At 42.5% G+C, this 26,199-nt stretch overlaps 1 protein-coding gene across 3 annotated transcripts in view; it reads right to left on the bottom strand.

The window, feature by feature from the left end:
* The window catches only part of CHL1 (cell adhesion molecule L1 like), a 198,691-nt gene that overhangs the window by 13,333 nt on the left and 159,159 nt on the right, over nt 1-26,199 (bottom strand). For all 3 annotated transcript variants that reach the window (XM_035106610.3, XM_035106606.3, XM_035106608.3), the window contains 12 exons: nt 25,180-25,291; nt 23,049-23,200; nt 21,106-21,271; nt 16,761-16,885; nt 13,725-13,826; nt 13,329-13,526; nt 9,457-9,527; nt 7,492-7,711; nt 2,837-2,952; nt 2,491-2,695; nt 1,508-1,630; nt 157-336 (listed from right to left, as the gene is read on the bottom strand). In XM_035106610.3, coding sequence (XP_034962501.3) covers nt 157-336; nt 1,508-1,630; nt 2,491-2,695; nt 2,837-2,952; nt 7,492-7,711; nt 9,457-9,527; nt 13,329-13,526; nt 13,725-13,826; nt 16,761-16,885; nt 21,106-21,271; nt 23,049-23,200; nt 25,180-25,291 — 1,770 coding nt within the window. The remainder of the gene's footprint in view (nt 1-156; nt 337-1,507; nt 1,631-2,490; nt 2,696-2,836; nt 2,953-7,491; nt 7,712-9,456; nt 9,528-13,328; nt 13,527-13,724; nt 13,827-16,760; nt 16,886-21,105; nt 21,272-23,048; nt 23,201-25,179; nt 25,292-26,199) is intronic.

Genomic DNA, 26,199 nt, shown 5'->3' on the forward strand with positions numbered 1-26,199 from the left:
GGCATTCAGAGCTCTGTTGCTCTTTGAAGCCTTAAATGTTAACTGTATCCAAGAATTGGGTGAAAAGCAGGGGGGGGGGAGTCATTGGCATTATACCTACAGAATTCAATGCAAAAAAGTGCATGGAAATTCAGCACCACTCTATTTGTAACTTACTGCCTTCGCTTACTGTTACTGCTTCCTCTGTGATTGGTTTCCCACAGCCTTGTACAGTACAGGCTCTTGCATAGAACTTGTACTTTGTACTGATGCTCAGATTGGAGAGCCTGAAGTTGAATGATGATGGGTTGGTAATATTGATTTCATGCAAGGGCCCAACGTCATCAGTTTCATTAACTGGAAAAAGAAGAATCAAAGAATAGTATTCAGTCAGACACCATCATCTGGAAGCAGACTGACTTGTTAAAAGCATGCCTCATGGACCAGGTCCCTGATCCATGAACATTGATGAACACTAAGCTAAACAGGCACTTAAATCGCTATGGACACATTATGAAAGACATAGCTTTCATGACATGCCAATTGATTTCCCTAAATGGGGGGAGGGGAAATATCGGTGCAGTTTTCATTCTGAGTACCACCCAAAAATATGTGGAAAAATAGCACTGCCTTAGAAGCTATCTAGCAATGAAGAATGGCTGTGGGGCTCAGAAGGAACTGCTGCCGTCACCTTTCTTCTGATTCAGTTGACTCACTCTGCCTAGTGGCAGGGCCAGCTCTGCTCAGTTTAAAATGCAATAGCTCCAGATGTGATTTTTGCACAAGCCCCCCTTCATTGCCTCAGCCTTCTAGCTATTCCAAAACAGAACAGCGGTGCTTGAGTTGTGGGAGAAAAGCCAGAATGTCCTTAATGAAACTCACAAGCTCCATTCCCTGACTCCTCCCAATTGTACGCCCAATAAATACAGAGAGATGAATCACAAACTAAACAACTCTGTATGTAGTTTACAAAAAGCAGCAAAGTGCCATTCTAAGGTTGGAGCCGACCCATTTGGTGGAGCATTGAATTGCCATTGTATAGTTCCTTTTGGGGCTGACCAGGAGAAGATTCACGAAACAGAGATTTAAACCCGGGTATCTCATTGTCGGAGTTCCGTTGGGACCACACCAGCACAAATATACACATAGAAGGTTTCTCTCATGGACTTATTTCAGGAATATTTGGACTGCTTGGCTTTGAGATACTGAGTTGTGTGTGTCATTATTATTATTTTGGTATTGTATATATTATATAAGATTCCATGTAATAGAAGGTGCTGAAATGCTGTAAATTATTGAATGGGTTTTTTAAAACTACAGAGTTCTTTAGTTTGTGATTCCTCCCACCTATAACCAAACCATGCTCTGTTCCCTCTGTAGCTTTCAAAAAACCAGGATTAACGAGAATGAAGCAAAACAAAGGAGCTTGGGTTCCCCTCTGTTTTTTGAGCACTGGATAACAACAGTGTGTCTCCAAAATGTGCTTGTTATTAAGCTCTACATCCAACCACACCATTTATGTACTTACTTATCTGGTACTGCAAAATATATCCAGTGACAATGCCATTTGGTTTCTTTGGTGGTCCCCATGATAATGTTACGGAGTCTTTATCTACGTTTAGTATCTTTAGGAAGTGTGGCTTTTCTGGTACTGGAAAAGACAACCAAAAAACACATTATAAACTTTCTTCATACTAGATCATTCCATTTGATCTTGGATAAGCTTACAGTATATTTCCATTTGGTTCTGCCCCCTCCTTTATTAAACACACTGCACCACTTGAAACACATTAAGTAAAGTTTCAGAGCCGACTTGTTTTCCCTAGGTATGCTATCCTCCCTTACACAGCCTAATAGATCCTTTAAAAGCTAATGTACCATATTTGACCCAAGAGATTGAGTTCACAAACTCACAGGGGCCCCCAGATATTGACAATGAACTCCCAAGGACTGCAGGACCATACCCACAGTGCAGTGTGTTTGTGCAACGTCCCCTGGATGGAGATGCAAAAGCCCTGGATGGAGATGCAAAAGCCCTGGATGGAGATGCAAAAGCCAGGAAATGTGAAAAGAGAGAGTGTGACTCATTCCAGCAGCAATTTTGATTGTCTGAAGCTACTCACGTGGGCCATCCAGACAGATGCATGCCCATTATGCTCTTAAGAGATTTCCAAGGCAGGAGAATGACATCAAACATATTCCCATGAAACACAATGGTAATAATTGTGTGAGGCCCAATGAATGCACAATTGCAGTGATTATTTATGTAAAGCTGGTAATCATTCATCCACATTCATTCACGTCCAGCTGGGTGCAGGAAGCAGACTATAAACAAAATCTGGTTGTAGAAACACATAAGTAGCAATTGAAAGATGCTAATGTCATGGTTCTGGCTGCGAGAATACCCAGACATGGGGAAAACAGCTAGCACACCACACACAGCTGAAGTAAGAGAAAATACAGTTAGGAACATTGACACCTGTTTTTCCTCCCCTCCCCTCCCTCATTTACCTCCCTCGGGGGTCTGGAATTTGTATGTGTTGCTTTCTGGTCCAGCTCCTTTCGAATTAAAAGCCAAAACAGTTAAGAGGTATTCACTGAAAGGCTCCAGGCCGGGAATCATTCCATCATTTCGGTCTGCGTTAAATGTCAAGAAACGTTTCTCCTGGCGATGGCTTTTTCCATCTAAACGGCTTCGTATTTTCCACCAGCTGACCTGTAGTGGGAAGATCCAACTGAACATTTGAGGCAGGGGACAACAACCAGGGCCCTTACATAGCCTACCAAAAGCAAAACCCTTAGAAGAGGCCTCTGGAATGTAAGGCAGGGAGAGGGTAGTGCGAAGAACCATAATCACCTTGTAGCCCCGGAGGTGGCCGCGAACTCTGTCCTTTGGAATGGTAGACCAGATGGCTTTAGCGAGAGTACTGTTGATAGCGTGTACAATCACATTTGAAGGAGCAGCTTCCGGAACTGGGAAATGCAGGAAGGTGACAGGGTTGTGTTAATTGTTGTGCTCAGCATCGTATATTTTGAAGTTGTACCAGCATGGATGATGAGTTTAAAAGGATGGCCAGCTAACTATCTCTCTTGGTGGGCCACTTAGAGAAGAGAGTGAGAGTTAATGAACCAGAGTTTCCCACACTACTCCTTTAAAATGCCCTGGTAAGATCTTCCTCAACTCCTCATTTGCAACTGGGGAGGAAGGAATTTCTCTGACTTGGCTCTTTGACGCCCAGGTACTGATCTGAGTTTTAAATGATGGTTCTGGATTACTCAAAAGCCGGCTACTTTTAGGTCCCATCAAATCCCTCCTACAGGCAAGCTGTTTGTGATATTTAGAGGTTATCATATTCAAACTAAGCCTCCATCTGTGTCTTGTGAGCTGAAGCCTGCAGTCTTATGCACACTTATATAGGAACAGGCTCAGCTTGAACTTGGCGGGGCTTTCTTCTAAATAAATATGCACAGAATTGTGCTATATGAGCTGTCAGTGGGGCCTACAAAAAAACGTTGCAGTGTGAAGGGCTTCTGCTTAGTCACTGCCATATTCCATGATACTCTGTGTTCTTTTGCTCTTGGTTTCCCATTTCTCCAAACAGTCAGCCTTCTGTGCCCACTGAACTGGTTCTGTCCTCCTTTGGCTATTTTTTTGGGTTTCCCTGCCTGGAATACTGCCCCCCAGACCACATATTTATTGTACTTCTGCAAAGTCACTCCAAGCCTGTTGAATAGTGCTCTTTTTTTGGCTACATAAGGATAGTCACTCATATTAGTATATAGTCGTGGTGAGGAACCTCAGGCCTGCTAGTCTAATTAGACGACCAAGCTTCTCTATTTGGCTTTCAAAGCTGCTTTGGGCATCACATATGATGGCAGGTAGAGGGCATGTAAGGACACAACAGTGCTGAACAGGGAGCTTTGGCAAAGAACCACCTGTGAAGCCCTGTACATAGCACAATTCCCAGAGAGCCCTGATAACCAGCTGATAATCTGTGCCTGCAAGACTCTTGAGAGACCCTTTGAAATCCCAATGGTCAGCTGGTTGTCAGGGCTGCAAAACACTATGCATGGTTCTCTGCAAGCCCCAATGATCATCCGGGGTTCAAAGTGCCACACACACAGTATGGTTTAATTTCAAAGAATGTGTGAGAAAATGGGTCATCTGATCTCAGATGATAGGTGAGTAGCACCCACTTGTCGAACCACAGGACCTGCTGCTAGCCTGCTGGCCGGATCCAATTGCCCTGCTCCAGTGTATAGGATATTTCTCTAGGGGAGAGCCAATAAATACCAGATATGAGAAGTGGGGTTCTGGAGTCAGAGATTCCACACCACATTAATTGCTGTATGAATGTTGGCTGAGATACCTGAATTGCAGGGGTTGACTAGATGACCCTTACGGTTCCTTCTAACTCTTCAGTTTTATGATTCAAGTAATATACACCAGGGTGCCCTGATACTGGCATTGTTGTTTAGTCGTTTAGTTGTGTCCGACTCTTCGTGACCCCCATGGACCATAGCACGCCATAGCCTGGCATAGCCTGCATATATATAAAGCCCCCTTTCATACTTCTGTATCAAATTCCAAAAAATGGGGATGAGTGGAGAAAAATGTTCAGAAAATAGGCTCCACCATTTTTAGCTTGACCATTACTTTTTCTAACAGCAAAAATAAATATATTTTTACAAGGGTTGGCATTCCCCCCCCCCCTTATTGAAAGCTCAGATTTTCAGATTCTAAAATGTGCCTGCAGGCTGTAGAAAGTTCTTTCTGAGTACAACCTCAGAAGCCTCCTGTATAACCACCCCTACCATGGAAGCATTTTAGCAGGCCTTCTTGAATAATTATTCTTCCTGGCTGAACTAAGAAGTCTCAGTACCTGCATGAATGCCAACGTAAGATTTTAAACAATTTGGTAACATATTGCTGTCTGCATCTCAATCACTTGCTGCCACATGCTAATAGAGTGTGCATATTCCAGTCACATCAAGGACTTTGAGGTATCCTGCTCCAAATGACTACTGTGGCGCTTCCCCTTTTTGTAGTCTTAAGGCTTAAATCCTTAAAAGCTAGGTTTTTGGTTGGTTTCCTTTCTTGAAGTAAGCCCCTTTAAAAAAAAAGGCTGTTCTGCTTGCAGAAGTATTTGATTCCTAGTACTGCAGCAGGGGGCTTATGATCTTCCAAGTATATATATATAGAGTGTCTGTGTGTGTGTGTGTGTGTGTGTGTGTGTGTGTGTGTGTGTATCTCCATTCTCTAAACAAGATAAGAGAGAGAAAAATGCAGTGTAACAGCAGCAAGGCTTCTGGAAAGACTGTTGTCCAATTTTCTCAACAGGGGAGCAGAGGTTCTCAGTCTTCCATATTTTACACAAGAAACAATTGCTTTGTGTTATTACTGTACACTCACAGTTATTTTATTAGGGTTATGACTTCCTGTGCACTTATATTAAAATTCTGTACAGTGGTTTATGACTGTGGTGCCTGCAGTGGGAGGGAAGGAAAGAGGATGTAGCAATCATAGACTAATGTAATAACAGAATATAACTCTGGGATGTTGAGATGGGAAATGGGTATTTTATGTCTTGCAAGTTTCAAGTGAACAATATTGATTAGGCAGGGATAAATGTCTGTTGGAGGTTTAAAATCTAAACTAAACCGCTTCTTTTTAAATAATGAATTCTAAAGTCCCGGCTGGAACAGATACAGATATTTATGTGTGACTGCAATTTGGCCGTAAAGTGTCATTTAGGTGTAAAGGGCAGCTAATCTGGTTGTATCCTTGTAAATTTATTAATTGTGTTATTCTATGGATGTCTTTTCAGAAGTAAATCTTACTTCGTTCAGTCGGGACCATACCCCCAGGTAAGTGTGTGTAGGTGTCAAACAGATAAATAACTATATGACTTTTAGAAGACATCTGAAGGTTCAGGGAAGTTTTTAACAGCTGATGTTTTATTGTGATTTCATATTTTGTTGGGATTCACCCAGAGAGGCTGGGGCAACCCAGGAAGATTCAAGGACGGATGGCATATAAATATTTATCATCATCATCATCCATAGCTGCCAAGTTATCCCTTTTTTACAGGGATTTTCCCTTATGCTGAATAGGCTTCCTCGCGAGAAAAGGGAAAACTTGGCAGCTATGTCATCATCATCATCATCACTATCACCATCATTAAAGAAACTAGCAATATGCTTGAGACACATTTAGGATGTGCTTTCACAATATTATTTTGGGAGGAAGATGCTTACTTTTTGTAAAGTTTTTGTGGGGGGATAAATCTTCATAAGAAGAGCTTAGGATGATAACTGAGAAAAGTTACCATGTGAAGCTTTTTACCTCTCAAAAATGAATGTGAAAATTCACCTTCCTCAAACCCGCCCCTTAAATTCAGGTAGGTAGCTGTGTTGGTCTGACGCAGTCAAAATAAATTTAAAAAATTGTCCGGTAGCACCTCAGAGACCTGAGCTGAGGCTCCAATACTTTGGCCACCTCATGAGAAGAGAAGACTCCCTGGAAAAGACCCTGATGTTGGGAAAGATGGAGGGCACAAGGAGAAGGGGACGACAGAGGACAAGATGGTTGGACAGTGTTCTCGAAGCCACCAACATGAGTCTGACCAAACTGCGGGAGGCAGTGGAAGACAGGAGTGCCTGGCGTGCTCTGGTCCATGGGGTCACGAAGAGTCGGACACAACTAAATGACTAAACAACAACAACCTTAGAGACCAACTAAGTTTGTTCTGGGCATAAGCTTTTGTGTGCATGCACGAAATGGTATCTGAAGAAGTGTGCATGCACAGGAAAACTTATACCCAGAACAAACTTAGTTGGTCTCTAAGGTGCTACTGAACATTTTTTTTAATTTTTAAAATTTATTTCACCCCTTAAAATCAGAATTAATTACATAATAACAAATGTTTCCCCTTGTCGTGGCGATGGGCTTGAATAACTCCAAGGAGCTATGAGCTATGCCGTGCAGTGCCACCCAAGACGGACAGGTCATAGCCGAGAGTTTAGACTACGGTAAATGTGATCCACCTGGAGAAGGAACTGGCAATCCACTCCAGCCAAGAAAACTCCATGGACATAAAAAAGGAGTAGCTTTGAGAAGAAAGTGAGAGTTTCCAAGGCATGCTCTGCTGCATGGGGTCATGGAGAGTCAAACACAACTAAGATGACTAAACAACAACAAAAAATGTTTGGAATTCTGTTACTGAAGTAAAGCATTGTGTTGCATACTATCGCAAAATGGGGTGATCATGAAAGACAAACAACTGACCATATTTTTCTGCATTTCATTTGAAAATTGTGCTTTAGGTTGCTTCCCCCCTCCCCCGCCAAATGTTGGGAAGCAAAAAGCTTCTGTATCTCCACATTTTTCAGCCTGCTGCCTTTTTAATAATTTAACTCCCAACTCTTAACTCTAAGCTCGCTCACCCTTCAGCTTGAAAATCACCCACAGACCATTCTTTGTATAAAGATTTTTTCTTTCCCATTACTTACTGTCTTCGCTTGAGTAGCCAGTTATTATATTGGGCTCAGGGCCAGACCCAAAGCTATTCACTGCCTGAACTTTGATATCATAAGGTACAAAGGTGGGGGTGTTCTTCAATACCAAGAAATGTTTTTTCACTGTTTCTTCATCCCATTCAACATTATCCTGTTGTTTCCAGTTCACTTTGTACTCCAGGCCTGGTCCATTCTGCTCCATGGGCTTTAGTGGCTGCAAATGAAGAAGAAATGGAATCAGGTACGTACTGCTGTTGTTGTTGTGCTGGCTTACGGGAAACACTTTCCCACAAAACAGTTGGCTATATAATTCAGAAGTGCATCACAAAAATTGCTTTAAGTAAGGCAAACATCACAAATATAGGCTTAAGGTAAGTGAAGGACAGAACGTTATGGCTTTTTAAAAGCCAGCAAGAGAGGAAAACAGGTGGCTTGAAAGCACAATGATTATTAAATCATATACTTTAATGTTGGAGGCATTACCTCTCAATTTGCAGTACATTTTACAATGTCAATCAACTCACATGAAAATGTGTCATTTGTACTGTGGTTACACTATGACAGCTCTTTTTTTTATAAAAAAAAAAGTTCCATTGCAAATTTGTTCATTAAAACATAAGATTACCCTACAGAGTATTAAACAACTGACAACAAAAATCCTAAACTATATCTGAATGACTTAATGGATAATAATATTTTCATGGCTCATTTGAGGCACTCATTTAGCTCAGTCAGTTACACAAGAGTAATATGCATAAACTTCTCTTTTTCCTCCTCTCTGATTTCCCTCTGTCAAAGATGTATATTGGAAGTTCCTTGTGGGCAGGACCTGCCTTTTTGCAATAATAATAATAATAATAATAATAATAATAATAATAATAATACTCTGTAAATTTCTATGTCTACTGATGTCCTAATATAAATAATAATAGCTGGTAAAATAATTTGCCAGAGGGAAAAAGGAGAAAGAAAAAGAGAATGAGGATGAATAAAAACAGTTAAGCTTCCTTGTTGTGATTTATAAAAAGCACCTGCATTAATGAATACATGGCATAATTTCTACATTTGCAGTCCTTGTAATGAAGGAAGCCAAAATGGAGGATATGATGGAAACTGCCAAGCATCAATTCACATAAAACTGGAGGCAAAGGAAGATGCTATGGGCTCACAGTCTCATTTCTACCCAAGGGATTCTGAATTTCAAACAACCTCCTTTAAAACTATTATTAAGGGTGCAGGCAGGTAGAATCCAAAGCAATAAAGGTAAAGGGACCCTTGACCGTTAGGTCCAGTCATTGACGACTCTGGGTTTGCGGCGCTCATCTCGCTTTACTGGCCGAGGGAGCCGGCATATAGCTTCCAGGTCATGTGGCCAGCATGACTAAGCCGCTTCTGGCGAACCAGAGCAGAGCATGGAAATGCCGTTTACCTTCCCGTTTACCTATTTATCTACTTGCATATTGATGTGCTTTCAAACTGCTAAGTGGGCAGGAGCCAGGACCGAGCAATGGGAGCTCACACCGTCATGGAGATGCGAACCGCCGACCTTCTGATCGGCAAGCCCTAGGCTCCGTGGTTTAGACCACAGCGCCACCCACGTAATTAATTAAACTTAATTCTTTCCTTAGACCTTCTTAGCTACTTCCATATTTTCAAAAACAGAATCATTAGTAAGAAATTATTAGAAAACAGGAGCTAAGGGGGCATGTAAGGAATAAAAGGCAAAATCAATGACAATGGAGATTAAAGCTATTTCCTAGATGTTATCCTACAGTTGTTCTTTCAGCTGCAATGAAGGTTGTTTTTGTTTTGCTTTTAAATCACATATTCAGCCCAGCGCTATGCACGTACACTCTGAAAGTCCACTGTGTTCTCTGAAGATTATTAAAAAATGAACCAGGTGACTTCACTTGGACTACAGCAATTGTGTCTATATATCTTCAATTAAAAAGGCATTACCTCCCATGTCATGTTCATTTCATGTGGTTCAGAAGATTCAATTCGGATGTTTTCCGGGTTCTTGTCTGGAGCTATGCATCAATAAAATACAATGCAAGAGTATTTTAATTAACCAGTCTTTGTTTCTTATTCTTCATATGTCTACATTTATTTATATGGTAAATTGATTAACTGCTGGGTAATTATGTGAATTTCCTAGTAATGATTATTATACAGCAGTATTCCGAAATAAACTTGGAAAAAACTTCAGATGAATTTCACATTCACTGTGTAATAAAGTTATCATTTTTAACACACTGCACCATTCATGGTGGCTTGTGACATGCCATGATAACCACACACAACTCCTTGCAAATTGGATTTCAAAGAATGGATATATCAGCTACATTCAAATTATTACATTTCAGTTTAGTAAGCTGAGCTATTGGGCCATGCGCACAGCTTCTCCACTCCCCCCCTTCTCACCTGCAAAAAAACAGATCAGTAATTCTTCCATTAACTATAGTTTCTCATTTTGTCCAAACTGGGAAACTGTGATTAACAGCTTCTGAACAAGATTATGCTATCATGTGAAGATGGCTGAATATTTCACTTTGGTCCAGCCATTAACCATAGTTTGCCAGTTCAGCAAAACCAAGTAATAATAATATGTCCAGCTGTCCTTTGTCAACAACAAATTGTCGCTGTTTTTTTGTGTTGAATATAGGCTATTTGGTCATTTAGGGACCTAATAGGTATCCAAAGCTATTTGCACATGCAGAATGTAGGCACCCTATATATAGAAATGAGCAAACCAGTGATATTTTAGGGAGCAGGCTAGCAGGCGGGGCCCATTACTTACATCATAGGAGCCGACACAACACAAACCACTGTTGCTGTATATAGGTTTTATTTCATTTGTTTTTTATCTTATATTTTGGAAATGTACATCCATTTTTTTCCTTTAATTTTTTTGGGGGCCCCCCAAGAGAGTGTGGCCCTAAGCTATAGCTTGTTTAAAGGTAAAGGTAAAGGACCCCTGATAGTTAAGTCCAGTCACAGACGACTCTGGGGTTGTGGCACTCATCTCACTTTACTGGCCGAGGGAGCCGATGTTTGTCCAAAGACAGTTTTTCCAGGTCATGTGGCCAGCATGACAAAGCCGCTTCTGGCAAACCAGAGCAGCACACGGAAACACCATTTACCTTCCCGCTGTAGAGGTATCTATTTATCTACTTGCACTTTGATGTGCTTTCAAACTGCTAGGTTGGCAGGAGCTGGGACCGAGCAACAGGAGCTCACCCAGTCATGGGGATTTGAATTCCCAACCTTCCGATCGGCAAGCCCTAGGCTCAGTGGTTTACTTTAGACCACAGCGCCACCCATGTCCCATAGCTTGTTTAGCTTATATGTAAATCCGGCACTGGTAAATGGAAAGCCTTCCTACTGTAGTTTGTTTGCTGGCTCACATGAGGGAATGAGCCCAAGGAGTTCCACTATCTAAAGGAGCCATTTTTGAGATGAAAGGATTGCATTATGACAGACATCAGTAAATAAATTCATGCCAGGACACCCTTGGATAATATGATCAATTGTCATGTAAAAAGCACAACAACAAAAACCCTCCACCATAAAATGGATATGGTTTCAGTCATTTTGGTTGAAATGATTGAATAAGAACTAAATGGTAGTTTCACAAAGCACCAGATGTTAATGGGATTATTTTAAAGAGTTGGCCCATTGGGACTCGGAAAACAGAAGGTGTATCATTAGAAGGAGGCACAGAGTCTGAAAGCTAGGGAAGGTACAGAGACAAAAGTTTTTTAAAATGTTAGGAGAATATAAATGAAGAAACCTTGCAGAACAGCTGTTCTATAAAAGGATTTTCAGGAGCCAGTTATTTCATGTTATACCAGGAGAAATTGGTCGTGAATAGAAATTTATCCAAAGTCCTGTGCTGCTATGAGACTCAATATAAATCTTGCTAAATAGCCCATCCAGAAGGCATGGTGTCTACATAAAAGAAGAGGAAAGCTAGCCTGAGTCTTAAAAGCAGTATATTTGGAGCCTAACTACATGTTTTGTTAATTGTGCAGTTTCTCATAATATATTTTAAAAATAGAATCCTTAAGTACATTTGTTTTCTAGTTGTATAACAGCCTTTTCTGAGGTGTTGCAACCCAAACTGTACAAAGTATTCCAAATGCTGTCTTACCTATTGTCCTACCTGTATGGAGCATTGCCATGTGCAAATAACTTCTATTCCTTGGATCTTATATTCCCAAAGATTGGGGCTTAACCATCCATCATTTATGTCTTGTTTTTGGCAGTCTTTGGTACAACCTGAAACCTGCATAGCCCTTAAGAATGCCTCATTCCACATTCCATCTTGGGACAATGAATGGAATGGAATTCCATACCATAACCATCAGGCCTCCCCCCCCCTTTGTTTACCATTTAGTCAGCTAAAGACTTGTGGAGAACTCTAAAGCTGCCACACTATTTTGTGACAGATTGATAGGGCTAAGGCTAATAATGATTTCGCCCTAAAACAAATTTTGGAATGTTTCTCATGGGCCAACACAGCTACCTGTACTTTTAATGTACAATGCTGTGTCCTCAATTAAATAAAACACCCTTTTCCTTTTGCTTCTTTTCTTATTTTTATTTTTATGCTTCTTTTTCCCGTGTGTGTGTGTGTGTGTGTGTGTGTGTGTGTGTGTGTGTGTGAGAGAGAGAGAGAGAGAGAGAGAGAGAGACTCTATATGCACATGAAGGTGATGGCTGGCTGGTGAAGGACTCTAGAGCAGGCATCAGCAACCTCCGGCCCATGGAGGCCATTTATCTGGCCCACAGGCTGCCCGTGAACCAAGCCACCCGCTTGGCAAGTCCCCCACGCGCTGTGGTAAACTGGCGCAGCGCGGCGCTGGGACTTGCTGAGCGGCACCGGAAATCACGTTTATGCAGCCGCAGAAGCAATTTCTGGTGCTATGGACATTTTGGAAATGGGCAGCCAGCACCGGAAATTGCTTCTGTGCAGCTGTGGACATGTGCAGAAGCCATTTCTGGTGTTTGGGACATGGGCAGCGCGGCACCGGAAATCGCTTCTGCACCTGGGCGGCCCATGTCTGACCCACGGACGATAGTCCATGGGAATCCTCCGGCCCACGGGCAGAAAACGTTGCTGACGCCTTCTCTAGAGGCAGGGAAGGGAAGATCTCCCAGTGTGGGAGGCGTGAAGAAGAAAGGGAATCTCCTAGGTGACAGCTGGGAGGGTAGGGCCCACCCTCTTCTGTGTGAAACAAGGATTAAGATCTACCTTTGAGAGGGGGCTTTGTATTTTCTTCACTCTTTTTTCTGTTTTTTTAATTTAGTTTTGTTTGTTTTTTTATTGCCTTGTGTGATGAAAAAGTTTCAATAAAAAACTATAAATCAATAATATGTTATCTCCTTAAGAACCACACTTTGAAAAGAGAGGAACACATACATTAAACCAGCCTTCCCCAACTTGGTGCCCTCAAGACATCTTGAAGAACAACTCCCTTCAGACCTAGCCAACATGATCAATAGTCAGGAATGATGGAAGTTTTAGTCCAAAACGTCTGAAGGAACACAGATTGGGGAAGGCTGCTTTGAACAATGTTGATAATTATCCACAACAGGGTCTGGCTTCACAATGTCAAGCCTCGACAGCAATTACTGAGTGGGATAGGAGAAAGCAGCTCACCTCCAACCAAGCCTATAAATTAGTCTAAAACAAAACAAAGCTTGGGAACCTGTTTCCCCCACAAATCAAAGCAAATGCTCCTGAATATGCATCAGATGTATTCTAGGCTAGTATACCCTGTTCAATATGATATAATTAAACACAAGAAACAGGTAGCAAAGCATACCAGCTGGTGGTGTTTCATATCGTTCTGACGGTTCGCTAGGCTGGCTTCTCCCAACGGCATTGACAGATATAACACGGAACTGGTAATTTACATAAGGGGACAGTGGTAAGACAACTGTACTGTCATTCCCTGGGAGCCTGATTAATTCCTGCCACTTTCTGGGCTCCCATCGGTTCTCTTCAAATTCCACAATTGATTCTAGAAAGGACAAGGAGTGGAGACACAATTAAGATCCCCGGAAACGAACTGGAAAGAAGGGAAGGAAATGATCAGAGACAAATAAAACCTTCACCAATAAAACTAATTAAGTGCAGCTTTTAGGGTAATTTTGATCTAATTCCAAGCAGTTGCTGTCACTCTATAAAAGTGAGGTGGTAGCACTAGACTCCTGCTTACCATTAATTGGGCTGTTGTTACTGCTCCCAGCATTCCATGATAGCCTCACACTTCTGCTCTGTTTTTCGGAGAGGTGGAGGTCTTCTGGTGGGTCAGGGACATCTGTACAAGAAATGGAAGAAACATAAGAAGAACGGCATTTGGCTGCTGTGCTTCACTCTGAGCAAGAGACATGTGCAATATTTTCAGGTGGAAATCACACTGCTACTTCTGACATTTGGGCTGTACATATGACCCTGTCCATCTGCTCACAGAATACATGAGAGAAAAGTCATACCAGCCAACTATGCCCCCCAGTGCCAACATAGCCACATGCCACACTCTTCATCTTTGCCTATTTCACAAGAATAAAAGCTATGCCTGCAAAGAGCTCTTTGACACCTTAAAGACTGGCACAATTATTGTGACATAGGCTTCTGAGGACTACAGCAACATTTGTCTGTTGCATGAATTTGTCTGCTCTAGAAAGTATAATCTGCAGATTTTTGCACATATGCACAGTTGTTGTTTTTAGCAAAACTATACAGTGAGGGGGGTCCTACAAGAAATATTAAAAACACCCACATTATAGGGGTCCAATGATTGAACTAGGAGTATTTGAAATTGCAGCATTGTTGCATACAGATGCTAAACAGGTACAGATCTGATCAGCTCTGTGGTCACTTGGAGTCCCATGTAAGAGAAGGGCAAAAAATGTAGGAAATATGTAATGCTATGTAATCTATACTAGTGTGCCAGAATACCTGGGCCTTAGCTGAGTGGCAGACCACATACTTTGCAGGCAAAGGGTCCAAGGTTCAAACCCTGGTAGGGCTGGGCATGTCCACTGTCTGAAACCCCAGAGAGTCACTGCCAGTCCGTGTGGACAATGCAGAGCTTGAAGGACCAATGGTCTGGCTCACTTTAAGCCAGCTTCCTATGTTGTTTTGGAGGGGCAGAGCAGAACGTGGCCTGTCCTATTGAACTTAAAAGGCCGACTTTGCCATTCACCACTTCCTTCACAAAAAGACTGTTGAGCGAATAAAACAGTTCCATGTGAAAGTTGGGAGCAAGGCGTGTGCATTGAGAAATACAGTTGTTTTCCAAGGCCAGGCTCAAAATGTATTTCAGGCATCCGCTCTATAATACTAGTGGGATGGGCACTGGCATCCAATATTTGTCCCTCATGCATTGCATATGATACTTCTTTCTGCTCCAATAGCCAGAAACGTTCCCCAACAAAGGTCAAATTCTATTTCTTGTCTCAGCCACAGCAGGATTCTTATTAAGCAACTGTCCTGGTAGCAGGAAAGCAATGAGGCAGAGCTGGAGGAGGATTTCTACATAAATATGTGGTTTTTATAGATGGCTAAGAATAGAAGTGCAGGGTTTTTAAAAGGCAGCAGTGTGAGGTTGTCTGGGAGTTAGATTTGAAATGACAATGTATGGAAAAGAAGAAGGCTCGCAGTTGGGGGTAGCATTTGTAGGGCCGTAATGAGACTGGCAGCCCAGGAGGATTTTAATTCGTGTAAGGAAAAATGGGGGGGGGAGAGGTGGATTTCATCCAGTTTAAAAATGAACCCCTATTATGTGATGCTCATTCATCAATATATATGTGAGTTGCACTGAAAAAACACCCCTTTCAGTTGGGCAGGAGACTTTGAAAGTCACCCCTCCTAGAGCCTTACAACTCCAACTGAATGAGAGAGGTTACCCCAAAGGTGAGACATATCCTGCTCAAGGGTCCCAGAGCCCTGACTGGCAGGTGCTGGGAGCTGCCATTCTTCGCCGAAGAATTGATGCTTTTGAATTGTGGTGCTGGAGGAGACTCTTGAGAGTCCCATGGACTGCAAGAAGATCAAACCTATCCATTCTGAAGGAAATCAGCCCTGAATGCTCACTGGAAGGACAGATCGTGAAGCTGAGGCTCCAATACTTTGGCCACCTCATGAGAAGAGAAGACTCCCTGGAAAAGACCCTGATGTTGGGAAAGATGGAGGGCAGAAGGAGAAGGGGACGACAGAGGACGAGATGGTTGGACAGTGTTCTCAAAGCTACGAACATGAGTCTGACCAAACTGCGGGAGGCGGTGCAAGACAGGAGTGCCTGACGTGCTATGGTCCATGGGGTCACGAAGAGTCGGACACGACTAAACGACTAAACAACAACAACATTCACCCTAAAACCATGGAGCTGCCATTCAGCCTAAGCCCATGGTGCTAATAACACCAAGGTTGCAGGTTTGATCCCTGTTATGGGATGGCTACATATTCTTTCATTGCAGGGGGCTGGGCTAGAGGATCCTCAGGGTCCCTTCCAACTTTACAGTCCAATGATTCTATCCCAGCTTAAATGTGGCCATTGAATTAACCTAATCCAATGGCATGCCTGCAATACTTGCTCCTCACCAACCTGGTACATATTTCAGAGTAGTCAGGGAGTCGGGAGAATATGCCAGCAGGGCACACAAACAGACATGCCTGAAACAATCCTACACAGTCCTGAAGCGAACGGAAAATCTTGCACTGAGAAATCAGAAGAGAGGCTAAGGGGGCAGAAGGTGGAGGAGCTTTAGACATTCTCCTGGGTTTCCACATGGCATATGCCCCAAAGCCATGACTCACCTCCCTCTGGCCCAGAAGCAACACCGTCCCTGTCCAAACCCCTCAGGGTCAGACGGCAAAGCGGCCATTTGTGAAATGTGCATGTGAATAAATCGTGCTGAATCTGACTGATGTTGCAATGGGCCCAAACCTTCAGAACAAAAGCCATTACAGTGCTACCTCGACTTCCGAATGCCTCGACCTCCGGAGGTTTTGACTTACGAAGTCGGAAAACCTGGAAGTATTTTCGCCCCCCGCGCGCGTTCTGCACATGCACAGAAGTGCAAAATGGACGCTTCGACATCCGAAGGTTTCGACTTACGAAGAGCGCCGCGGAACGGATCTCCTTCGTAAGTCGAGGTACCGCTGTAATTGGCAGAGAAGGAGTAAGAACAGATTTCCCCAGAGGGATTTAAATAAAACATCAGAATAACTTGGTTTAAAATTTACTTACAAAGGACAGTTATGCGGGAATCATCTGTAGCACTGTCAAGAGATGTGCGGCCTACACAGGTGTACACACCCTGATCTTCTAATTCCACATTCGATATAATCAAGGTGTCCATCTCCATAATTATTCTGCGGTGGAAAGTATAAATTAGACACAAATGACAGAGAAACAATAAAACTAGCATCCTGAATCCGCTTTCTTTACCTCACCTTGTCAAGCCTGCACATGGAAATCTCTCATAACGAGGCAGCTCGCCATAATGCTTAAGTTATATTTTAAGTAGCAAATTCATCACACACACACACACTGCTAGCATTAACTACCAGCACAGTTTCAAACACCTGCAACTGATCCTACCAGTTTATAACAGCCATAGTTCTAGTAATCTGCTTTCAGGAAATTTGGAGATTATTACTCTACGGTCCCCAGTCCACAAAGTGCTAGACAATTCTTATTTATCATTCCAACAACCCTGTGAGATAGATTAGACTGAGTGCTAATGACTAAGTTCTTAAGGGTCAATCCAGACAAGATGAGAAATGGATGAGATCTAAATTTCCACTGTTTCATTTCCTTTCACTTTATAGAAGTCAAGGGGAAGATATAAATTGGATCAGCACCATAGGACTAGGGAAAGGGGAAGTTTAACCCCTTCCCACAATGCTCTTTCCCATGTGCGTGGTCAGAGACCACCTCAGTTGCCTTTTTCCACCTGGCCTGACTGACTCCAGCTACAAAAGCTGAGGCTGCTGAACAAATTCTTGGGCTGGAGTGTTTTGTTGTGGGGGGATGGAGGGTGGGATTGTCGCTGTTATATTTGTTTTGGGGTTTTTTTGTATCTTTATTTTAGATTTTGTTGTGATTTATGTGGAAATTGTCCAGTTTGCTTTTAATATTTTTAATGTTTGATTTATTCTTCATGGCTACTTTTGTGATGTTGTAGTTATGTATTTTTTCGTGTCGTAAGCCACCTGGAGCATGGTTAGAATTGTGGGAAGGTGGCATACAAATAAAATTATGTTATATACAGTGCTTTTTTTCTGAGGGAATGCGGGGGTACACATGCCCTTAAACATTTTGTGAATCTTTGTCCATTTGTCCATTTACTGTATTTATTTTTCCCGATTTGAACTACAAAATGGTGATTTTCTTGAGTCAAAATGAGCATATCCCTAAACATTTTTTAAGAAAAAAAAAAGCACTGGTTATATATGTAATATCAAAGGCCTCCCAATTTGTTGCTTGTAACATTGGGGGGGGGCATACATAATAATACCTATGAGGGGTTGATATTGGGAAAGCAATACAAGGGAAGGGCTAATCTTCTCTTCCCTAAGAGCAGGGCCGGCCCTATGGCAAGGCTGGGTGGCGCAGGCTGCCGGGCCGCCAGGGGGGGCACCGCTCTGTGGCGCACACGGCAGCCGTGCTGCGTGCTGCGCCCGCCAGACAGCCGCACTGGAAAACGGGGCAGGGGGGCGCCGGAGGGATCTTCGCACCACGGCGCTAGGGCACCAGATATGCTTAAGATGGCCCTGCCTAAGAGTCACAAAAGTCCTGATCCAATTCTTCCCTTTCCCCATGAAAAATGCAAAGGAAAGTTGGGGGATCCAATCAAAGATATTCCACGTCTCATCTACTTTGCCCTATGTTGAAAGGTCCTGTTCGTGGAACAGAATGTTTAAATGTGATTCAACAGAGTGGACATCTGCACAGATGTGTTTTCAGAGTGACAGTGAAGCAGAGGAGGCCTGCAGCTCAGTGGGAGAGCACAAGCTTTGCAGTCAAAAGGAATGCGTTCAGTCCAGGATAGGGCTGGGAAACACCGTTTCTGAAACTCTGGAGAACCACTTCCAGTCAGTACTGGAAGTGAGAACACTGAACTAGATTGAGAAAAGGTAGTTCCCTAATTGGCACTTGAATTTAGACCAGGCACAGGCAAACGTGGCCGTCCAGATGTTTTGGGACTACAACTCCCATCATCCCTAGCTAACAGGACCAGTGGTCAGGGATGATGGGAATTGTAGTCTCAAAACATCTGGAGGGCCGAGTTTGGCTGTGCCTGGTTTGGCTGTGCCTGATTTAGACAAGAGCATCTGCACCTTTTAAGCCAGGAATGATCAGCTGTTGTCTCATAACCACCACAACAAAAACAAAATTTAAAAAACACACACAACCAAATTCACAGGCTTTCTAGCAGATAAGCAGCACAATCTGTTCATGCATATTGTTGCACATCAATATTGTGTGTGTGTGTGTGTGTGTGTGTGTGTGTGTGTGTGTGTGTGTGTGTACACACACACACACACACAACTCAAAAGGAAAAAAAGGAAAAGAAATGCAAAAGAATGTTCAAAACATTGTTGGTAGAATGTCTAGAAACCATAGACAATTATTTCAGGGACACATGTGGCCCATAGGCCAAAATCTGGTAAACCGCATTGTAAATGCTTAATGAATGAACAAGGTGGAGGTTTGTTTGTTTTTACTTGTTCTGGCTACATTATTTAACAAAATAAAACACCACATAATCTGAACATGTGATTATATCAGCGAAACACGACTTGTATGTGGTGGGTTTTACTGGTTTGTTCAATGCTCAGCTATTCAAAATAACTGTACATCTGGCCTACTGGATACAAAATCTAGATTTAGAGCTGTGCTTTCACCACTAGAGGTCCTTCCAGGACAACTATGAAATTATGTGCAGGCCTGTAAGGCTGCTTATATCTTACTGAGATAGAAAGTCATTCAGTCATTCCAGTTTCATAGAATCATAGATTTGTAGAGTTGGAAGGGGCCACAACAATCATGTCCAACCAGCTGCAATGCAGGAAACTTTTGCCCAATGTGGGCCTCAAACCCACAGCTCTGAGACTAAGAGTCTCATGCCATTCCGACTACCAGTTTTCCAATTTTATCCCTTTTGTATCAGTCCATAGGCTGCTGGACTAGTTTCCATAATCCCTGACCAGAGCTCATGCTAGCTGAGTCTGATGGTAGCTGGAGTCTGACGACTTCTGGAGGGCCAAGGATTGGTCCCCTGTGCTTCAATGACTTATACAACATCTTGCCAAGGTCAACAAGAGATATTCTATTGACCCCGCTAGGGAAAAAAAAAGATATTCTCAGCAAAATACAAGGACAACCAATGGGTTGTAGGACTTAAAATGGGCCACTGCCAAAAGAATCCTTAATCCCATACTCTACTTTTCCAGTTGACTGTACCAGCATAGGATTGCATAGTGATTTATATTGCATAGTTATTTATATTTTATTGCTCAGGGGTTTTGGACGTTATTTTTATGGTTCTGCACTGGAAAGTTTCTGGAGGGTTCAAGTGGGCAGAAAGGCGGGCTACAAGTACATGATTTATTTATTTTTTTAAAGGTTCATGTAATACTTTTAGAGCAACTTTCATCAAGCTGGTGCCCTCCAGATATCTTGGCCTTCAACTTTCATCAGACTCAGCCAGCATGGTTTGTCAGGGATCATGGGAGCTGTAGTCCAAAACATCTGGAGACTATACCAGGTTTGGGAAGCCTGGATTTCATTCAATGCACATTATCCCAGTAGTGCTCAGCACTGTTAGGTAGATCTGCATTGGCTTGGAGGATGAGAAGCTTCCTCCGAAGGAGGCACTTTCTCTGTTGCTGGGTACAACTTTTCCCAACAGATGCTTCTCCAAATCCATTATGTTTGCGTTGCAAAAAAATTTTAAGAAAATAAAATGAGGCCATGAGAAAGGCAAGTGGCATGCCTCACTGTATGTGATACTGTCTCCAACATCCACCTGCTAAATGGCACAGCGTAATTCCCCAAACCCAGGGTGCTGCTAGGAACATAGGAAGCTAACATATACTGAATCACTCTAGTTTAATCATGTCTATACTAGTCTCCCAACTGAGCCCAACTTGGAGATGCCAGGGATTGAACCTGGAACCTTCTCCATGCAAAGCAGATGTGTTCTGCTATTGGGCCACTACAGCCTCTCTCTGATCCACTGTCACTCTGAAAGCAACACATATAACTATGGTGTAAAACATCCCATTCCACTTATTTGTTGCTGATCCAGGAACTCCCGTATGTCCAAGCTTGCCTATGTTATTACTCCTGCAAAAGGGGTGGCGATCTTTTAAGCACTCCTATGGAAATCAATGGCAAGTCCCAGATAAGACCTCACTGTGCCTGGCTCTCTGCTGCAAAGGATTATAGCACAAGAAACAACTACCAGAATCAACAGTCATTAGAAGCCGCCCATTAGGGCAGGACCGTAAATGCACGATCATGTTCCCATGAATTAAATAATGTGAAAAGAAAGCAGAATAAGGAGAAAACTCTCATTTGTTACCTCCCATCCTCTGTGTCATTCTTTACAAGCTCCTTTCCATCCTTTCTCCAAGAGATTTGAAAGTGGTGTTTCAAATGGGAGTCAAACTCAGCATGGCATTTCAATGCAACTGGATGTGATTTCAAAATTTGTGGGTTCTTAGGCAGAACAGATATTTTGGTAGCATCTAATAAGTGGAGAAAGACATTTGCCGTTTGTTCATGTATATAAGGAGCAAATTGCTTTACAGTCCTTGTGCCATTCCTTCGCATAAGAACAGGGTAGCTTTCAATCCCGGTTTCCATATGATAATGATGCATTACACTCCCTTTGAGCAATTTCACTTGTCTTATTGAAATACTATTGGCTGCCCTTGTATATTTCACCCTAGAATGACTAACAGCTTTGCTTCAAATTTTGCTTTAGGTAAACTCCAAGGATAACTGAGGGTTGTACAGATTTTTCAGAGAAATGTCACTGTTCCTTTTGAAACCCTTTACTTTCCCCTTGACATTCCTCAGAAGTACTAAATTAGTTTCACATTTTATAACTGAGCCAGAGTTATTTGGCCATCATTCATTGTTCAGACTGACTCCTGAAAAGCTCTCCAGTGAAACATATGAAAACAGAGTGAGTGAATCTGTCGATTTTGGCTTCTCTAGGTTTCTTGCTTTCCCAGTCTTAAGTCCAGTCCTCCATATTTCCGTATACTTTAAAAGAAATCCTTGTGCCAGTTTCTCGCATAATATACACATTTTTGTATGCCATTGTTTCTTATACAGATTTTTGCAAGCCATTTCCCCTAATAAAATGCATTTCTGTAGCTTTCCCCCTCCATTTTTACTTCATCAATCAGTTGAAGAACTGAATCGCAAAATCTGAAGAACTGCAAATTTGGAAGGACAGCTTTGTTTTGGTTCACAAGTTGTTACGGAAAATGCGAATTGGATATGCTCACATTAAAATTCAAACTGAATTGAATTCCTTTGCCATCCCTAGAGTGAAAGACACACCTGTGTGGTGGGATCTTAGTTATTCACATGTTTGCCCCTGCAGTGTGGGATGGCACTGCGCTATGGGTAGGAAATATAGCAGGGCCTTTTATGAAATTCTTAGTTCCCAACTCCCGAGTTCCCACCCCACCTCCAGTTTAGCCAAATCATGTCCTACCTGAACTTTGCTAAGAACAGTAGATAAGGGAGATAAGGGAGAAGGGAGAAATCACAAAAGGCAAATGGTTCATGGTCCCTTGGCCCACCTCCCATGAATTGAAAGCACCGGTGTGAAGATGAGCAACATTTTACTCTATGTCAGCAAATGTGATTAATTTGCTCTTGCAGATATGTGACCTAGGAAAGCAATAAGTTCGCAAATAATTTTTGCTGATCTACCCCAAAAAAGTGCTGGCACATAGAATCATGGAGTTGGAAGCGACCTTAGTGATCCAACCCACTGCTCAATTCAGGATGCAACTACGGCGTCCCTGAAATTGGGTTGTGCAGCATCTGCTTAGATATCTCCACCAAAGACGAGCTGCCAGCTCCCAAGGCAGTCTGTTCCATTCACTGTGTAAAATAGTATTTCATTGAGGAAACTCCACAACCATTATTAATATCAGCATCAGGTCTCTGCTTTTGAATGGGGAACATCCATAGTGATCAACCAGCCTTTAAATCAGGAACGATATACAATTATGCCAATTTTCAAAAGTGCAGACAGCATTATACTGCATTACACATATTTTGGTGCATTACGCAATTATATTTGTGGATTTGAATAGGGAATGATGTGAGTTAAGCACATTCATTAAGAAAATTGCATAGTTGCTTCTGATACAATGCTTGATACCATTGTTTGGGGAGATGGAATTCTCCTCAGAATTAAACAGGGCATTTTCCATATCTATACATGAGGTTAAAGCAATCAGATTTTTAATAGTAACTTGTGTTCATAGGAAGAATTACTTCTGACAGTAAGGGTAGCAGTGATAGCGCGTCTCCCAGCGGAATTTTTCACCCAGCAAGTATAGGACCCAGCATCTTCCTTTCTCGTTACTCTGATTTCCAGGGTTCCATTCTGATCAGGATCAAGGTGCTGCATGCCATAATCTTTAGTCCTAAGAAGTAAACCAGAACCACAGGTCATTACATGCTGTTAGAGATTATGAGAATGTCAGGGCAGCCAGGTCTTAACTTAACTACCATGATAGGAAGCAGAAACTAGGCAATGGCTATAAATCAATATAGACATTTCTTCCTTTCAGTCTGAAAAGATGCTTCAGATCATAAATAAAGGAAGACTTGTCTTTGAATGAGCTGGAGTTACATACTTTTGAATTAAGGTCACACCCACACTGTGCATTTAAAGTACATGGATGGCTTCACCCAAAGAAAACCAAAGTTTGTTAAGGGTGCTGTGGAGTAAACTACAGTTCCCATGAGTCTCTGTTAAAATGCTATAAATGTGCTTTCAATGTATGGTGTGGATTTTACCTTAGATTTTGTTTCCCCAGAAATGGTTTTCTTCACTGTCAGAATGCATATGCACCTTCTTCCCACAGTGGCCATGTCCCGAAATTTCTCACCACCACATCAGAATATCTAGGATGATTGACTAGTTCCATACTCTAACAACATATTATTATTATTCTTTCAAATGTATTTTTGAATGCTACTCAACAATATTTTCATTTAATTAAATTCAGTGTATTTGTTTTGAGCATTAGCCATTACAGAATTACAGTAGTGGGATTTCTGGATCCTCCTTAATCAATACTTCCTCATAAGCATACTTATGGCCAAGAGTTGGCATGCAAAGCCTCTTCTTTTTGCTGCAGACAAGTCTTTATGTGAGAAAAGATGTTCTGCTGTAGACCCAGCTTTTGCTGCTTTTGCCTTCTCCTTCTGTTGCATATGTTTTGTGTAAGACAATAAGGAGGGAGATGGCAGAGGTGCAGGGTGCCTTTCAAGAATTTTCTGTGTATACTTGCAAACCCTTGGTCCTTCATAAATATCCACTTACAATAGTGACTAAGTTTATTGACACATTTTGGGGGGAATGGTGAGGTGTTTGTGCATTTTGCTCTCAACCTCGCTCTCTTTCTCTGGGTTATCAGGTGTCTAGTGGTTTGGTTTGAAACGCAGGTGGCGCTGTGGTCTAAACCACTGAGCCTCTTGGGCTTGCCGATCGGAAGGTTGGCAGTTTGAATCCCTGCGACGGGGTGAGCTCCTGTTGCTCGGTCCCTGCTCCTGCCAACCTAGCAGTTCGAAAGCATGTCCAAGTGCAAATAGATAAATAGGTACCGCTCTGGCGGGAAGGTTTCCATGCGCTGCTCTGGTTTCGCCAGAAGTGGCTTAGTCATGCTGGCCACATGACCAGCTGTACGCCAGCTCCCTCGGCCAGTAAAGCGAGATGAACACCACAACCCCAGAGTCGTCCGTGACTGGACCTAACAGTCAGGGGTCTCTTTACCTTTAGTGGTTTGGTTTAGGGTACTCAATCAGTTGGGTACTCGGAGGAGCTGCTGCTAGCTTTTCATGGAAACCAAGATTATAACCAACCAGAGTTATACTTAGGCCAACAGGGCCTCTTAGAGGACAATAACAGATCCTGAGTAGGAAAACGCAAGGAAAACGGGCCTAGTACAAGTACACAACAACGTTCCCTAAAGAATGAAGCAACACAAGTTAAATTCTGAAGTGTTCTTTGTTATCTTTTCAAAACTAACATTTGCTTTTTATTAAGCCATCTAAATTGCACCTGAGCAGGAAAACTCTCTGAGCAAACTAAGCTCTGTTGACCTCTGCCTTTCTGAAGATAAAGGAAATAGAACACCACCTCATGGGGGACCTTATCATTCCCATTGCTAACAAACAATGTGGGGTTTCATTAACCTTGGCATATTATTCTTTGAAACTTTTAAAGTATAAGTATATTTGGATCATCTTTGGCATCTTATGACAGCAATTTTTATTGGATTGATGGTTTTTTTTTTTAGAAAAAAAAATCAATAGAGATTTAATGCAGCTACATCTCTGCAGCCAGAAATGCCAACAGCGGCCTATGAACATGAGGAAAGAACTAAAATGAGCTTACCAAGTAACATCAGGAGATGGGACAGCAAAAAACTGACAGTATAGGTGGCTTGGGTAACCTACAACCGCAACATATTCTTCACCATCTGGAGTTAACATTTCTGGAGGAATGTCTGCAAATGTCAACAACAACAACAAAAAAGTTAGAACTACAGATCTATAAATAGTTTGGATTTAGAAACACCTGCTATCCCATGGGGTTGGGAAAACACTGCTATCTAGAATCCAGCAAAAGTGAGTTGCACTTAGGAGTTGGCTCATATGTTTACAAATCACTTGCTAGTGGTCAGCCCAATCTAACATCATACTCACTGGCCTGAGGAAGAATAACTACTGAGACAGGGCATCCCATCTGTCCCTTTGAGCAAGAAATCCCCTATCTTTGTGGGCAGCAGTAACAACTCATGAGGCAGCTTCTTGGAGGAAGAAAGCAGCAGCAAACAAGGCTGAGGGGGCAGAACTGGTGCAACCATTAGGCAGAGTGAGTGGCCACCTCAGGCAGCAGATGCTGGGAAGAGCAGCAGCGAGTGGTTGCAAGACTGAGCTTGAATGCCATGCAGACTGACTGGCACCCTTCAGGCAAGCCTGCTGCCCCCTCAAGTGCACTGCTGCATTGCTGCAATCTGGTCAGATTATGGATGCTGAGTGAGGCAACTCTGCTGATGGGGCCTTTATGCCTTGGACAGAAGGTGTTGCAAGATAGCAGCTGCTAGCTTAGGCATGTGGTTGCTGAGTGGCTAGCAGTGTCCAGTGAAAAGTGCTGAAATCATGGCCCATGCTAGACCATAGAATCATAGAGTTGGAAGAGACCACAAGGGCCATCCAGTCCAACCCCCTGCCAAGCAGCAAACACCAGCAAAGCATTCTTGACATATGCCTGAAGAGTTTGGATTTGATATCCCGCTTTATCACTACCCGAAGGAGTCTCAAAGCGGCTAACAATCTCCTTTCCCCTCCTCCCCCACAACAGACACCCTGTGAGGTGGGTGGGGCTGAGAGACTTCAAAGAAGTGTGACTAGC

The sequence above is a fragment of the Zootoca vivipara genome, chromosome 2, assembly GCF_965207765.1.
Source record: "Zootoca vivipara chromosome 2, rZooViv2.hap1.1, whole genome shotgun sequence".
NCBI classification, from domain to species: domain Eukaryota; kingdom Metazoa; phylum Chordata; class Lepidosauria; order Squamata; family Lacertidae; genus Zootoca; species Zootoca vivipara.